This window comes from Stegostoma tigrinum, chromosome 35 (assembly GCF_030684315.1).
Source record: "Stegostoma tigrinum isolate sSteTig4 chromosome 35, sSteTig4.hap1, whole genome shotgun sequence".
NCBI lineage: Eukaryota > Metazoa > Chordata > Chondrichthyes > Orectolobiformes > Stegostomatidae > Stegostoma > Stegostoma tigrinum.
Genome location: NC_081388.1, coordinates 21801579 through 21817076, shown reverse-complemented (window position 1 = coordinate 21817076; position 15498 = coordinate 21801579). Strand labels below are relative to the sequence as shown.

Here is a 15498-nt window from a genome sequence, read left to right as displayed (position 1 = left end):
TGGATGAGCTGCAATTTGTTCTAGTGTTTTGTTATTAGAATAAAACACAGATTGTCATCAGGCTAACTTGCGAATCCTAGGGTTAAATTATAGCCATACTCTCCTGTTCTGTTATTTGCATTCTCTAATGTAAGATAACAAATTGTGGGGCTGGATGAACACAGCAGGCCAAGCAGCATCTTAGGAGCACAAAAGCTGACGTTTCGGGCCTAGACCCTTCATCAGAAAAACCTGCTTTTTTTTCTGATGAAGGATCTAGGCCCGAAACGTCAGCTTTTGTGCTCCTAAGATGCTGATTGGCCAGCTGTGTTCATCCAGCTCTACACTTTGTTATCTTGGATTCTCCAGCATCTGCAGTTCCCATTGTCTCTGCATTTTCTAATGTGTTTACTTGAGTGCTAACGAGAGTTAAATGAACAGCTAATGTGATACTGAACTATAAATAGTAGAAATGCATCAGTTTTGTTTCTTGGTTTACTGATCCCAGGCAAGGTAAGCACACGTACACATGCTACAAAGTACTCATTTGTCACAGAAGCGAATAAAATCAGCTCCATTTTTCGTCAAGCAGTAGGTGGTGATCCCGACTGGAAAACGGGCCTGTTTAGAATAGAACAGGAACTAGCTTGGCTGCAAGACACCTTATAGATAACTGACCACATTAATCCTATCTAGACTCATAAATGAGAAATAGGCTACCTTTATAGAATCATAGAGGCTTGCCAGCGTATGTAGCTTGTATTCCCACAAGACTCCATACTTTCAGGAAAGGAAGTGAAATAACTTAAATGTAGTGGTAGGTAAGAGGAATACAGCTATTTTAGAGGTGGATTAATCCAGTTCTTTAATTCTTTTCTTTATTGGAAGCCCTGCTATATTGCATTTTATACATCTTTGACAAGTATAGATATAAATAAGTAGATAAATAATTCTTCAATCCATGCCAAGCATCTTGCACGAAGCTTGCACTATAACTAATGCAGATTATGCAGAATAAGAAGAAAGCAAGTAAGGTCAGCTACCTCCTTGGGAAAACTATACAAAGATAATTGCACCACTGTCTCTAGTGATCTGTTTTAACAATCCATAGAAATGCAGCTTAGTCTAAAGCCTTTCTTGTTCAAACAGTATCTTGTACTGAAGATTAGATCCCCTTAATTAATTAGCCTTTAATGTGTTTTTCAACTTGTTTGTACATCACTGCCTTTCCTCTTTACGCTGGACCTTTTGTTCAATTGATAGTTATTGAATTTGTTGATCAGATTCCATGTGTAGCACCTTCTAAGTAATCCAATATTTTATAAATAAATGAGAAGGCACACTTGGACTTTCTCCCACAGCTTGCTCCTGGATGTTCTTTATTCCATATATATATCATCTGAAACCTTTTACTCAGATTCCATTCAACATTTACTGTCAGGTTTCTGAAATTCAATGCAGATTCCATCTAAACTTTGGTCTGCAATTCGGTGCAGTGTGTTCATTATAAGTTTGAACCTCCCAATGAAACTGGAATTTGTAACTCAATGCTGATGCTTTCATATATGCATGCATATATGTGGACATTTTTTAGATTAGATTTGATAGTCACCCATATTTGAATATTTTAATCTGTATTCGCTGTCTGAACTCATGCATGACTCGTGTCTGTGTTAGGTGCCAAAGTACTGTTCAAGAACCTGTATTCAGCAAATAAACAGCACATCTGAAAGTGAAGATCAGAAAAAGATGAGAGAAAATAATTAATGAATTTGTTAGTACTAGTTTGGTCAACTTTTAATAGTTTCAGCATTCTGAACTCAGAGCTGAAGTGAAGTGTACTCAAACATAAGTGTATTTACTGCACTGGAAGAATTAATCTTTTGCCCCATGGACCTGAGGACCATTCTTGCCTCTCTTAATAACTGGAGAGGCCTCTTAAGTGCTCTTTTATAATCAACCTTTAAAATCAGGAAGCCCGTACAGTATGGAAGCAGGCCATTTGGCCCCTTGGGTTCACACTAACCCTCCAAAGAGCATCCACACAGATCCATCCCCCTGCCCTACCCCTATAACCCTACATTTCCCATGTCAAATCCACCTAGTTGCACATCCTTGGACACTGTGGTAGGTGATGGCCTAGTGGTATTATCACCAGATTATTAATCTAGAAACCCAACTGATGGCCTAAGGACCCAGCTTCGAATCCCACCATGGCAGATGGTGGAATTGGAATTTTTTTAAAAATTCTGGAATTAAGAATCTGCTAATTGTCTGAAAAACCCATCTGGTTCTCTAATGTCCTTTAGGGGAGGAAATCTGCCACCCTCACCTTGTCTGACTTACATGTGATCCAGACCCACAGCAACATGTTTGACTCAACTGCCCTCTGATATGCCCTAGCAAGCCACTCAGTTGTACCATTCACTACAAAGACTCAAAGAAATGAAACTGGACGGATCACCTAGCATCGACCTAAGCACTGGAAAGACAACGGCAGAAACAGCCCAGTCAACCGTGCAGAGTCCTCTTCACTAACATCTAGGGGTTGGTGCTGAAATTGGGAGAGCTGTTTCACAGAATAGTCAAGCAACAGCCTGACATAGTCATACTCACAGAGTCATACCTTACCGACAATATCCTAGATACTACCATCACCATCCCTGGACATGTCCCATCTCACCGACAGGACAGACCCAGCAGAGGGGACAGCACAGTGATATACAGACAGGAGGGTGTTTCTCCAGAAGTCCTCAACATTGACTCCAGACCCCATGAAGTCTCATGGCTTCAAGTTAAACATGGGCAAGGAAACCTCCTGCTGATTACCACATACCGACATCCCTCAGCTGATGAATCAGTATTCCTAAATCTTGAAAAATACTTAGAGCAGGCACAGAGAATGGCAAGGGCACTAAGTGTACTCTGGGTGGGGGACATCAGTGTTCACCGCCAAGAGTGGCTCGGCAGCAGTAGTACAGATTGAGCTGGTCAGGTCCTACAGGACAAAGCTGCTAGACTGGGTCTGCGACTGCTGGTGAGGGAACCAACAAGAGGGAAAAACATACTTGACCTCATCCTTACCAATCTGCCAATCTGTAGTTGCATCTGTCCATGACACTATCGGTAAGAGTGACCAACTGCACAGTCCTTGTGGAGACGAAGTCCCACCTTCACATTGAGAACCACCTCCATTGTGTTGTGTGGCACTGACACTGTGCTAAATGGGACAGACTTTGCACTGGGCATCGATGAGGCACTGTGGGCCATCAACAGCAGCAGAATTGTACTCCCAACACAATGTGTAACCTCATGGCCTGTCATATCCCCCACTCGACCATTACCATCAAGCCAGGGGATCAACCCTGGTTCAATGAAGAGTGCAGGAGGGCATGCCAGGAGCAGCACCAGGCATACCTGAAGATGAGGCATCAACCTGGTGAAGCCACCAAACAGGACTGCTTGCACACCAAACAGCCAAAGCAGCAAGTGATTGACAGAGCTAAGCAATCCCACAACCAATGGATCAAATCTAAGCTCTGCAGTCCTGCCACATCCAGTCGTGAATGGTGGTGGACAATTAAATGACTCACTAGAGGCGGAAGCTCCACAAATATCCCCATCTTCGATGATGGAAGAGCTCAGCACATCAGTGCAAAAGATAAGGCTGAAGCATTTGCAGCAATCTTCAACCGGAAGTGCTGAGTGGATGATCCATCTCGGCGTCCTCCAGTGGTCCCCAGCATTACAGATACCGGTCTTTAGTCAATTTGATTCACTCCATGTGATATCAAGAAATGGATGGAGACACTGGATACTGCAAAGGCTACGGGCCCTGACAACACTGCGGCAATAGTACTGAAGACGTGTAATCCAGAACTTGCTGCTCCCTTAGCCGAGCTGTTCCAGTACAGTTACAGCACTTGAATCTACCCGACAATGTGGAAAATTGCCAAGTATGTCCTGTACACGCAAAGCAGGACAAATCCAACCCGGCTCATTACCACCCTGTCAGCCATCAATAAAATGATGGAAGATGTCATCACCAGGGTTATGAAGCAGCACCTGCTCAATGATGCCCAGTTTGGGTTCTGCCCGGGCCACTCAGCTCCTGACCTCATTACAGCCTTGATTCAAACATGGACATAAGAATTCCAGAGGTGAGGTGAGAGTGACAACCCTTGATATCAAGGCTGCATTCAACTGAGTGTGGCATCAAGGAACCTTAGCAAAACTGGAATCAGTGGGTATCTGGGGCAAACTCATCAATGGTTGGAGTCTTACCTGATACATAGGAAGATGGTCGTGGCTGTGGGAGGTCAGCCATCTCAGCTGCGGACATCTCTGCAGGATAGTGTTAGGGTAGTGTCCTAGGCCCAATCATCTTCAGCTGCTTCATCAATGACCTTCCCTCCACTATAATGTCAGAAGTGGGGATGTTCTCCAATTTATTGCACAATGTTCAGCACCATTCGTGACTCCTCAGATACTGAGGCAGCCCATGTTCAAATGCAACAAGATCTGGACAATATCCCGGCTTTGGCAAGTGACATTCACGCCACACAAATGCCAGGCTGTGAGCATCACCAGTAAAAGACAATCTCACCACCGTCATTTGACATGCAATGGTGTTACCATCACTGAATTCCCCACTATCAACATCCTGGGGGGTTACTGTTGACCGGAAACTCAACTGGACTCACGACATTAACACAGTGGCTACAAGAGCAGGTCAGAAGCTGGGAATACTGTGGCAAGTAACTCATCTCCTGACTCCTCAAAGCCTGTCCACCATCTACAAGGCATAAGTCAGGAGTGTGATGGAATACTCCCCACTTGCCTGGATGAGTGCAGCCCCAACAACACTCAAGAAACTTGACACCATCCAGTACACAGCAACTGCTTGATTGGCACCACATCCACAAACATCCACTCCCTCCACCAACCAACACTCAGTAGCAGCAGTGTGTACTATCTATAAGATGTACTGCAGAAATTCACCAAAGGTCCTCAGACAGCACTTTCCAAACCAATGACCACTTCCATCTAGAGAGACAAGGGCAGCAGATATATGGGAACACCACCACCTCCAAGTTCCCCTCCCAGCCACTCACCATCCTGACTTGGAAATATATTGCTGTTTCTTCACTGTTGCTGGCTTAAAATCCTGGAATTCCCTCCCTAAGGGCATTGTATGGGTCAACCCACAGCAGGTGGACTGCAGCAGTTCAAGAAGACACCTCACCACCACCATCTCAATGACAACTAGGGATGGGCAAGAAATGCTGGCCAGCCAGCAACGCCCACATCCCACAAAATGAACGGAAAAAAAAATTAGCACAGCCAATCTACCTAACCTGCGCATCTGTGGACTGTGGGAAGAAACCTACACAGACACAGGGAGAATGTGCAAAGCCCACACAGACAGTTGCATGAGGGTGGAATTAAAACTGGGTCGTTTGATGCTTTGGGGCAGCAGTGCTAACTACAGTGTCACCCCAGGGGAATCTGTATTGCTGTAGGTTAGAAATTAGTTGTTGCAAGAAAATCAGCTTTATATTGTAGTTCAAGCTTTTCCTGTAATTTTGTGATGTACAGATAGTCAGGTGGACCAGAAAGCCATTACATAGTGTATTCCTTTTCAGTAATCAGCGTGAGTAATGAATGCAATTAATCAGTGTAAGTATTTTATCTTTGAGAGTTATGCTGGTTAATGTACAAAACAATAGAGAGTGAAGTCACATTGCCAGACTGAAACAATACAGAAGAAAATAGTTTTTATTATTAATTCATGGGATGTGGGTGTCCCTGGCTATGTGTGCATTTATTGCACTTCCCTAATGCTCAGAGGAACATTAACCATACTACTGGGTCTGGAGTTGCATATAGGCCAGATCAGGCCACTAAATGGCATTAATGAATCAGATGGCTTTTTACAGTGCTGACAATAGTTTCATGGTTGCCATTAGGCCAGCTCTCTCTTCAGTTTTTTTTTTAATTGAATTCAAATTTAACTATCTGCCATAGTGTGATTTTAACTCATTAGCCTAGGGTTCTGGATTGTAGGCCCAGTGATATTACAACTTTGCCAACACCTTCCCATCAGCTTTCTACTCAGAACACTGCCACCAGTCTCCCAGTTCTTCTTGGTTCATCAGATTCCATCTTCACCTGTTACTTTATGCAGAGCACAGCAAATTAGGATTATGCAGCACAGTCTTTTTGGACTATACTGCAAGGCTTTCATCAGACTAATCCAGTCATCAGAATCTTATTCTTGCCAGGTTTATCATCTGCTCCACAATGGTTCTGGTTGAAGAATGGACAGCACAGTGGTTTTGGGTTAAAATTACTAGCCCAATGATAATACCACTATGGACTGTCTTCCAAAATACAGTGTCGCATATAGAAGTTGTGATTTTTTTTATTTTAAAAAAGACTTATAGTTATAATTGAGGAGGTTTGAAATGTATTTTTTTCTTATATATTCCCTTTCAAACCAGGCATTTCTACTGTGTCACCCCACCAGATGCTCTGCTTGTGAAGTCAAATGTTTGAATGTCTTGCAAACTCTCTTTCAGGGTAAATCAAAAAAACATTTATTCAAACATTCAACCTGAGGGATAAATCAAAACACATATATACACAGACATGGACACACACAAGCATACAAGGGAGAAAAGAGAAAAGGAAAATAACGTAAAATTTCAGATTACTTAAAAATCATGTAAATTAGTGTCAGTATCTTTGATTTTTAAGTCAACACCCAGTAAAGGCTTGTAGTTTGTTTGTTAGGCAGAATTCCTTCTTGCAACTTCTTGGATGCAGGTTGTTAGCATTTGAAAGAATAGCAATATAGTTTTCGCTGACTGGGAAATTAGTTCAGTTTTCAAGCAAAATGCAGGAGTCTTTCCAGAAGTCAGACTTCTGAGAAAGATTGAGACTCGAGGAGGCATTAGCTAAACTAAGTTTGGAAATAGTAGAAACTGCCGATGCTGGAGTCTGAAATAACAAGTTATGGAGTTGGATGAACTCCGCAGGCCAGGCAGCATCAGAGGAGCGAGAAAGCTGACCTTTCTGGACCCTTCTTCAGGAAAGAGGTTCAGAAAAAGGTAACATCCAGCTCCACATCTTGTTTGTTAAACTAAGTTGTGTGGTTGCTTTCTCTTCTGGTGTTAAAAGAAGACTAGGGGACAAAACAATGTTAAAGCTGTTCAAAAACAGGTGTTTCAGTCATGTGAATAGGGCTCCCAGTTGAGGATGTCAGCTAATGAGGTGGTTTTGATATCAGGCCTTAAAAGATATTGAGTGATATTGGAGATGACAGCACAGATCATTAGCAGCAACTCATGAGTACATAGAACATAGAACATTACAGCACAGTACAGGCCCTTCAGCCCTCGATGTTGTGCTGACCTGTCATACCGATCTGAAGCCCATCTAACCTACACTATTCCATGTACGTTCATATGCTTATCCAATGACGACTTAAATGTACCTGAAGTTGGCGAATCTACTACCGTTGCAGGCAAAGCGTTCCATTCTCTTACTACTCTCTGAGTAAAGAAACTACCTCTGACATCTGTCCTATATCTTTCACCCCTCAATTTAAAGCTATGCCCCCTCGTGCCCGCCATCACCATCCTAGGAAAAAGGCTCTCCCTATTCACCCTATCTAACCCTCTGATTATTTTATATGTTTCAATTAAGTCACCTCTCAACCTTCTTCTCTCTAATGAAAACAGCCTCAAGTCCCTCAGCCTTTCCTCGTAAGACCTTCCTTCCATACCAGGCAACATCCTAGTAAATCTCCTTTGCACCCTTTCCAAAGCTTCCACATCCTTCTTATAATGCGGTGACCAGAACTGTACGCAATACTCCAAGTGCGGCCGCACCAGAGTTTTGTAGAGCTTCACCATAACTTCTTGGTTCTGGAACTCGATCCCTGTATTAATAAAAGCTAAAACACTGTATGCCTTGTATGCCACTGTAATACATTTCAATGGTTTCCTTTGCCCCATATAGATAATGGTGTGGAATTGGAGGAATACAGCAGGCCAGGCAGCATCAGAGGAGCAGGAAAGTTGATGTTTCGAGTTGGGACCCTTCTTCAAACTTCAGCTTTCCTGCTCCTCTGATGCACCCTGGCCTGCTGTGTTCCTCCAGCTCCACACTTTGTCATCTCTAACTCTAGCATATACAGTTCTTGCTATCTGAGTATAAACATCTTGTCTTCAGTTTCTTGAATGGAAGATCTGTATAATACAGTAAGTGTGACACTCCAAGACAATAATGTAAATCTTTGTCCTTGGTTACTGCTCATCAGAGGTTTTTTGGAAATTATAGTCAACTAGCACCATGTGATCAATAGCAGATTGTCAGTCCAGCAAAGTATCCATGTAAAGCATGTCCAAACAAAATAGTATTGTTTTAAAGAAATCCAGTGTAAGATCTCTCCTGCAATTCTATCTGGGAATGACAATGTTGTGAAGTTAGTCACAGGCTAGAATCTGATTAAGGATTTTAAATAATATTGAAAAATGAATGAAACATAGAGTTTTGAAATACCATTAGAAACAACAATTCTATTTATGACTCTTTAATGAGTCTTTAATTGAATGAAATGAATCATTCTGTTTTGAGTATAATACTACAGTATCTGAATGCTAATATTAAATTGTCTTTTTCACTTCTCAGATGAAATAGTGGGAGAGTCTCCTTGTGGGACAGACTCACCCGCTCGAACCTGTCCAGTTGGAATGAACTGCACTGAATACTGGGAAGGGCCAAATTATGGAATTACCCAATTTGATAACATCCTGTTTGCTGTGCTGACTGTATTCCAGTGCATCACCATGGAGGGCTGGACTGATCTCTTGTATAATGTGAGTAACTAGGAGACTTAAATTCAACCAGTATTTCTGACAATGTTATTTGAATCTTTCAATTAATTTAAATCTTTCAATTAATTTGAATTTGAATCTGAGTTTTAGTCTTCGCTCTGAACCTCAATTTTTAGTCATTTTGTTTGTGATCGTGGAAAGAAATTTAACCCTAATTTTAAATGAATGATTTTTCCTGAGATTGTAGTTTTTGAGAAACATTTCCAATGGTAATTTTTGCCTCCTATACTTACTCCAAATTTTAGTTTTCCAAGATTTATATTTTATAAAGTTTTTAATTTATCTGTGGTGCAACAAATGCGTTTCAACTCCCGCTCCTACTTCCTGGGTGACATTTCGATCCTGGGCCTCCTCCAGTGTCACAATGATGCTGCCTGCAAACTGGAACAGCAGCATCTTATGTTCTGAAACAAAAACAAAGTTGCTGGAAAAGCTTGGCAGGTCTGGCAGCATCAGTTTCGGGTCCGGTGACCCTTCCTCAGAACTGATGGCGGCTGGGAAAACATCAGTTTGTATGCAGAAAATAGGGAGATAGGTGGGGTGGGGAATAAATGATAGGATAGAGCCCAAAGAGAAGAAAGACAGTTGGACAGACAAAGGAGTTGCTAACGATCAGGCTGGGAGGGTGAATAGTTGTTAATGGGGACTATTAGTGACTAACAACAGGTATGTAATGGCAGGCTATGTGGTAACAAGGCCTAATGTGTGGGGTGGGGGGCTTGGACATGGAGTTTAGGCCCTAAAATAATTGAACCCAATATTGAGTCTGGAGGGTTGTAGGGTCCCCAAGCAGAAAATGAGGTGTTGTTCCTCCAGCTTGCGCTGGGCTTCACTGGAACACTCTAGCAGGCCAGAGACAGAGATATTGGCCGGGGAGCAAGGTGGTGCATTGAAGTGGCAGGCAACATGTAGTTCAGGATCTTTTTTTGCGAACAGAACATAGATGTTCTGCGAAGTGGCCACCAAGTCTACGCTTCGTTTCCCCAATGTAGAGGAGACCACATTGTAAGTAGTGAATGCAGTAGATTAAATTCTTGGAAGTGCAGGTGAAGTGTTGCTTCACCTTGGATACTGGGGAGGGAGGAGGTAAATGGGCAGGTGTTGCACCTTTGCCAGTTACAGGGGATGGTGCCATGGGGCTGTGGGGAGGTGCTGGGGTTGAAGGAGGTATGGACCAAGTTGTCCTGGAGGGAACGGTCCCTGCAGAAGGCAGACAAGGGAGGGGAGGGGAATATGTGGTGGTGGCATCTTGCTGGAGGCGGCAGAAATGACGTCTGACGATCTTCTGGATGTGGATGCTGGTGAGGAAATGGCAGGTGAGGATAAGAGGGACCCTATCACTGTTGCTATCTCATATTCCGCCTTGGGAGCCTACGGCCCTATGGCCTAAATGTGGATTTTACCAGTTTCAAAATCTCCCCACCCGTGCCCTCTTCCTATGACCAATCCTCCCCCTCTTCCTGGCCTCCTTGACCTGACACAACCTTTCCATCTTCTCTCCCACCCCCCACCTCACTGACCAATCCCCACCACTCTCTACCTGCACTCACCTCTTACCATCCCACTTACCTTCCCCAGCCCTACCCCTCCTCTCTCCATTTACTTCTGAGCTCCCTTTCCCCTCCCCTATTTCTGAAGAAGGGTTCCAACCCGAAATGTGAACTTTCCTGCTTCTCTGATGCTGCCTGTGTTCCTTCAGCTCCATACTGTGTTACCTCTGCCTCTAGCATCTGCTGTTCGTACGAGCTCTAAATGCAGAGCTTTTCTATTTTTGTATACTTTTTGTGGATAACTTGAGTCAGAGTGTGTATGATTTTAAGAGAGCAAGATCACTTTACAATGTAAAATAGAATACAGATTTCTGCCCTTTTAGACATAAACAGTGAAGTATTCTGTGAATAAATGCATGGGCCAATTACAGTTGAGAACCCAGGCTTTGCTTGGCTGTGAGGTCCATGTACAAGTTGAAGGCAATATGGAATAATGTTCTGGAAAGTGTCGGTAGTTTAAGATTATTTTGCACCGCTATGAGCTGAGTGAATCAGGTAGAACGTACAACAACAATCTTAATTGAAAGATGGTTATTTTAAGACATAAGACCATAAGACCATAAGGCAGTAAGGCCATTCAGCCCATCAAGTCCTCTCCACCATTTAAATCATGGCTGATGGGCATTTCAACTCCACTTCCCTGCACTCTCCCCGTAACCCTTGATTCCTTGTGAGATCAAGAATTTATCGATCTCTGCCTTGAAGGTATCTAACGTCCCGGCCTCCACTGCGCTCTGTGGCAATGAATTCCACAAGCCCAGCACTCTCTGGCTGAAGAAATGTCGTCTCAGTTCCGTTTTAAATTTACCCCCTCTAATTCTAAGGCTGTACCCACAGGTCCTAGTCTCCCCGCCTAACGGAAACAACTTCCCAGTGTCCACCCTTTCTAAGCCATGCATTATCTTGTAAGTTTCTATTAGATCTCCCTTCAACCTTCTAAACTCTAATGAATGCAATCCCAGATCCTCAGCCATTCATCATACGTTAAACCTACCATTCCAGGGATGAGCCGTGTGAATCTCTGCTGGACAGGCTCCAGCACCAGTATGTCTTTCCTGAGGTGGGGTCCCAAAATTGGACACAGTATTCTAAATGGGGGCTAACTAGACCTTTATAAAGTCTCTGAAGCACATCGCTGCTTTTATATTCCAACCCTCTTGAGATAAACGACAACATTACATTCGCTTTCTTAATCACAGACTCTACCTGCAAGTTAACCTTTAGAGAATCCTGGACCAACACTCTCAGATCGCTTTGTACTTCTGCTTTACAAATTTTCTCACCATTTACAAAATAGTCCATGCCTGTATTCTTTTTTCCAAAGTGCAAAACCTCGTATTTGCTCGCGTTGAATTTCATCAGCCATTTCCTGGACCACTCTCCTAAACTGTCTCAATCTTTCTGCAGCTTCCCCACCTCCTCAGTACTACCTGCCTGTCCACCTATCTTCGTATCATCGGCAAACTTCACCAGAATGCCCCCAGTCCCTTCACCCAGATCATTAATATATAAAGTGAACAGCTGCGGCCCTAACACTGAATCCTGTGGGACACCATTCATCACCGGTTGCCTTTCCGAAAAAGAGCCTTTTATCCCAACTCTCTGCCTTCTGTCAGACAGCCAATCCTTAATCCAAGTCAGTAGCTCACCTCGAACACCATGGGCCCTGACCTTGCTCAGCAGCCTCCTGTGAGGCACCTTATCAAAAGCCTTTTGGAAGTCCAGATGAATAACATCTACTGGGTTTCCCTGGTCTAACGTACTTGTTACCTCTTCAAAGAATTCTCACAGTTTGTCAGGCATGACCTCCCATTATTAAATGCATGCTGACTTGTTCTAATCTGACTCTGCACTTCCAAGAATTTAGAAATCTCATCCTTAACAATGGATTCTAGAATTTTACCAACAACCAAGGTTAGGCTAATCGGCCTACAATTTTCCATCTTTTGCCTTGATCCTTTCTTAAACAAGGGGGTTACAGCAGCAATTTTCCAATCATCTGGGACTTTCCCAGACTCCATTGGTAGAAGTGGTTCAAGTTTAATCCTTCCCATGCTAACGTGTAATGTGGAATTATTCAATTGTTTTTAATTTTTTAAAAACTCACTTAGAAGATTTTGCAAACAAATTTTTGTTGATAATAGAAGCATAACAAGTCTGAGCAGAAAGAGTGATGAAAGAAAAATCCATTGTGGTTTTTAATATCAAAAAATAGAAAATAGGGGGAGGAGTTGACCACTCAGTCCTTTAACCTCCTTCATCATTCAATTTAATCATGGCTCATCATTCAACTCAGAATCCTGTTCCCACTTCCTACTCATAATCAGCTGATCTCTTTAGCTCTCAATGCTATATCTAACTCTTAAAAAAGAAAGTGGATGAGTATTGGAATATTGGATATTTTGAAGAATGTGGGGAAAGAGCAGGCATAATGAATTTAATTGGTTTACTTTTACAGATGCCAAAATAAAATGCTGGTGATGCTGTAAATCTTAAATAAAAACAGGAAATACTTGAAATTCTCCACAAGTCAGGAAAGAACTGAACAGGGGAAAACAGAGTTAACATTTTAGATTGAACAAGGGAAGGTCTTAAGTGGAGGTGCCGGTGTTTGACTGGTGGACAAAGTCAGAAGTCACAAGACACCAGGATATAACCCAACAGGTTTATTTGAAATCTCAAGCTTTTGGAGCGCTGCTCCTTTGTCAGGTAAAGTGGAGGGAAGCACACAGGCACAGAAATTATAGACAGAGAGATTATTGTAAGATAATACCAGGTAATTAAGAGTGAAACGATAGTATAAATGGTGTGAATGGAGTGTTGACAGGCTGAATAACAAGTCTTTGCAGGTGATCCAAAGGGTCAAACCGTGTGAGTAAAGTTCAACAGGTGAACGGAAAGTGAAGAGATTGCCTATGAGCCAATTAATTGAGGTAGAGAGATAATTACAAAATATCAAAAAAATGTTGGTGCTAGAGATGAACCAAATGTCTGGAAAACACAATAGGTATAAGAGTCACATGACAAGGATTGTGGAGATGCCGGTGTTAGACTGGGGTTGATAAGGTCAGAAGTCACTCCACACCAGGTTATAGTCCAACAGGTTTATTTGAAATCACAAGCTTTTGTAGCACTGCTCCTTTGTCACCTGAAAGTTTGTGATTTCAAATAAACCTGTTGGACGACAACCTGGTGTTGTATGACTTCTGACCAGGGTCAAACCAAAGTAACAAGTTGTCCAAAACTATACAAACTACATAAGGTAGAGAAATCACAAGTTATCAAGTTGACGGTGTCAAATCAGAAGAGTAAGGAAGATTTTACAAACACAGAACAGAATGAGCCCAAGATCACCGAATGGAAAAACGTTAGAAATATAAGTATTTCATAATAACATGGTGAAAATAATAACATGGTGAAGTTGCCTCTTGTATCTTTGAATAGCTTTATTAATGATTTGTTTCTCTATGCTCTTACCCTTCATCATAAAACAACGTTAGAGTTAATTATTTCTAAAATATTATATCTGATTTTAGATCTGTCCAAGTTGCTGTGTTAATTTCATCCATTAAATGTGCAGGCATGACCTTATGGCTCAATTTCTGCTTCCAACATGGGAAATTATAACAAGCATCACTTGATTCTCTTTGTAACTTTGAATATGTATCTTTCCTGAGATTATCATATTATGTGAGTATGCTTTTCAAAATGATTTCAAAGCAAGCTAGAGGATTAATTTAGAATTTTTTTTGGAGTGAGACTTAACAGGATAGCTTCATAACTTCTTTCTTATGAATTAATCTGTCTTCTCGAGACTGAGACGGAGTCTATTTTATTCAATTTATATTGAGACTTTGAAAAGAATGTTGATATACAAACGTATTTATGCATCTCCATTGCATTTATCTATAGTGAGTGAGGAAATTGCTGATTGCTTACTCTGTGGCAACCAAATTAAAAGTAGGAGAAAAGAATTTTCTACATTTGGTGGGAAGTCTTTTTCATATTCTTTCATTGTGAAGGTGCATCTCCTGTTAACCCTAAAGTCCTTTCAACATTGCCCTCTCCTTGCTGTCAGATCATTGAGCAATGCCTCAGGAAGTCAGCCAGTTTAATTGTGTATCCAGCACAACCTTGTTGTATATGCAAAATTGTCATTTTGAAAAAGGGCAAAAACATTTTATAATGGAGTTTCCTGACTGCGAGCCAGAATTTGCAACAATCCTCAATCTTAATTTCTCCTAAAGCAAATAATAATTAAATTCAGTTTATCTTTGATCTGTGCTCCCTTAATAATTCAATTGTGTGAACTTAAAGTGATGAACTTCAGCTTGATAGCCCAAAATTGTATTGTTTTTCACGTGATAGGAAACATTTGTCTTTCTAACATGGTATATTGTCAGATTTATATTGAACATAGCCAATCATAGAATCAGATACTTCTGCCATCTACAATCCGACCCCACCACCCAAGCTATTTTTCCATCCCCACCCTTGTCTGCCTTCCGGAGAGACCACTCTCTCCGCGACTCCCTTGTCCGCTCCACACTCCCTCCAACCCCACCACACCCAGCACCTTCCCCAGCAACCACAGGAAGTGCCACATTTGCCCCCACACCTCCTCCCTTACCCCGATCCCAGGCCCCAAGATGACCTTCCATATCAAGCAGATGTTCACCTGCACATCTGCCAGTGTGGTACATTGTATCCATTGCTCCCGGTGTGGCATCCTCTACATTGGGGAAACCAAGTGGAGGCTTGGGGACCGCTTTGCAGAACACCTCCGCTCGGTTCACAGCCAACAACTGCACCTCCCAGTCGCGAACCATTTCAACTCCCCCTCCCATTCCTCAGTCGACATGTCCTCATGGGCCTCCTGCAGTGCCACAATGATGCCACCTGAAGGCTGCAGGAACAGCAACTCATATTCCGCTTGGAAACCCTGCAGCCCAATGGTATCAACGTAGACTTCACGAGCTTCAAAATCTCCCCTTCCCCCACTGCATCCCAAAACCAGCCCAGTTCACCCCCTCCACCCACTGCATCACACAACCAGCCCAGCTCAT

At 42.5% G+C, this 15498-nt stretch overlaps 1 protein-coding gene across 4 annotated transcripts in view; it reads left to right on the top strand.

Moving 5' to 3' along the window:
- LOC125447460 (voltage-dependent P/Q-type calcium channel subunit alpha-1A-like) overlaps window positions 1–15498 on the top strand; it is a 606466-nt gene that overhangs the window by 227514 nt on the left and 363454 nt on the right. For all 4 annotated transcript variants that reach the window (XM_048521818.2, XM_059639809.1, XM_059639808.1 and 1 more), the window contains one exon: window positions 8677–8864. In XM_048521818.2, the coding sequence (XP_048377775.2) occupies window positions 8677–8864 (188 nt within the window). The remainder of the gene's footprint in view (window positions 1–8676; window positions 8865–15498) is intronic.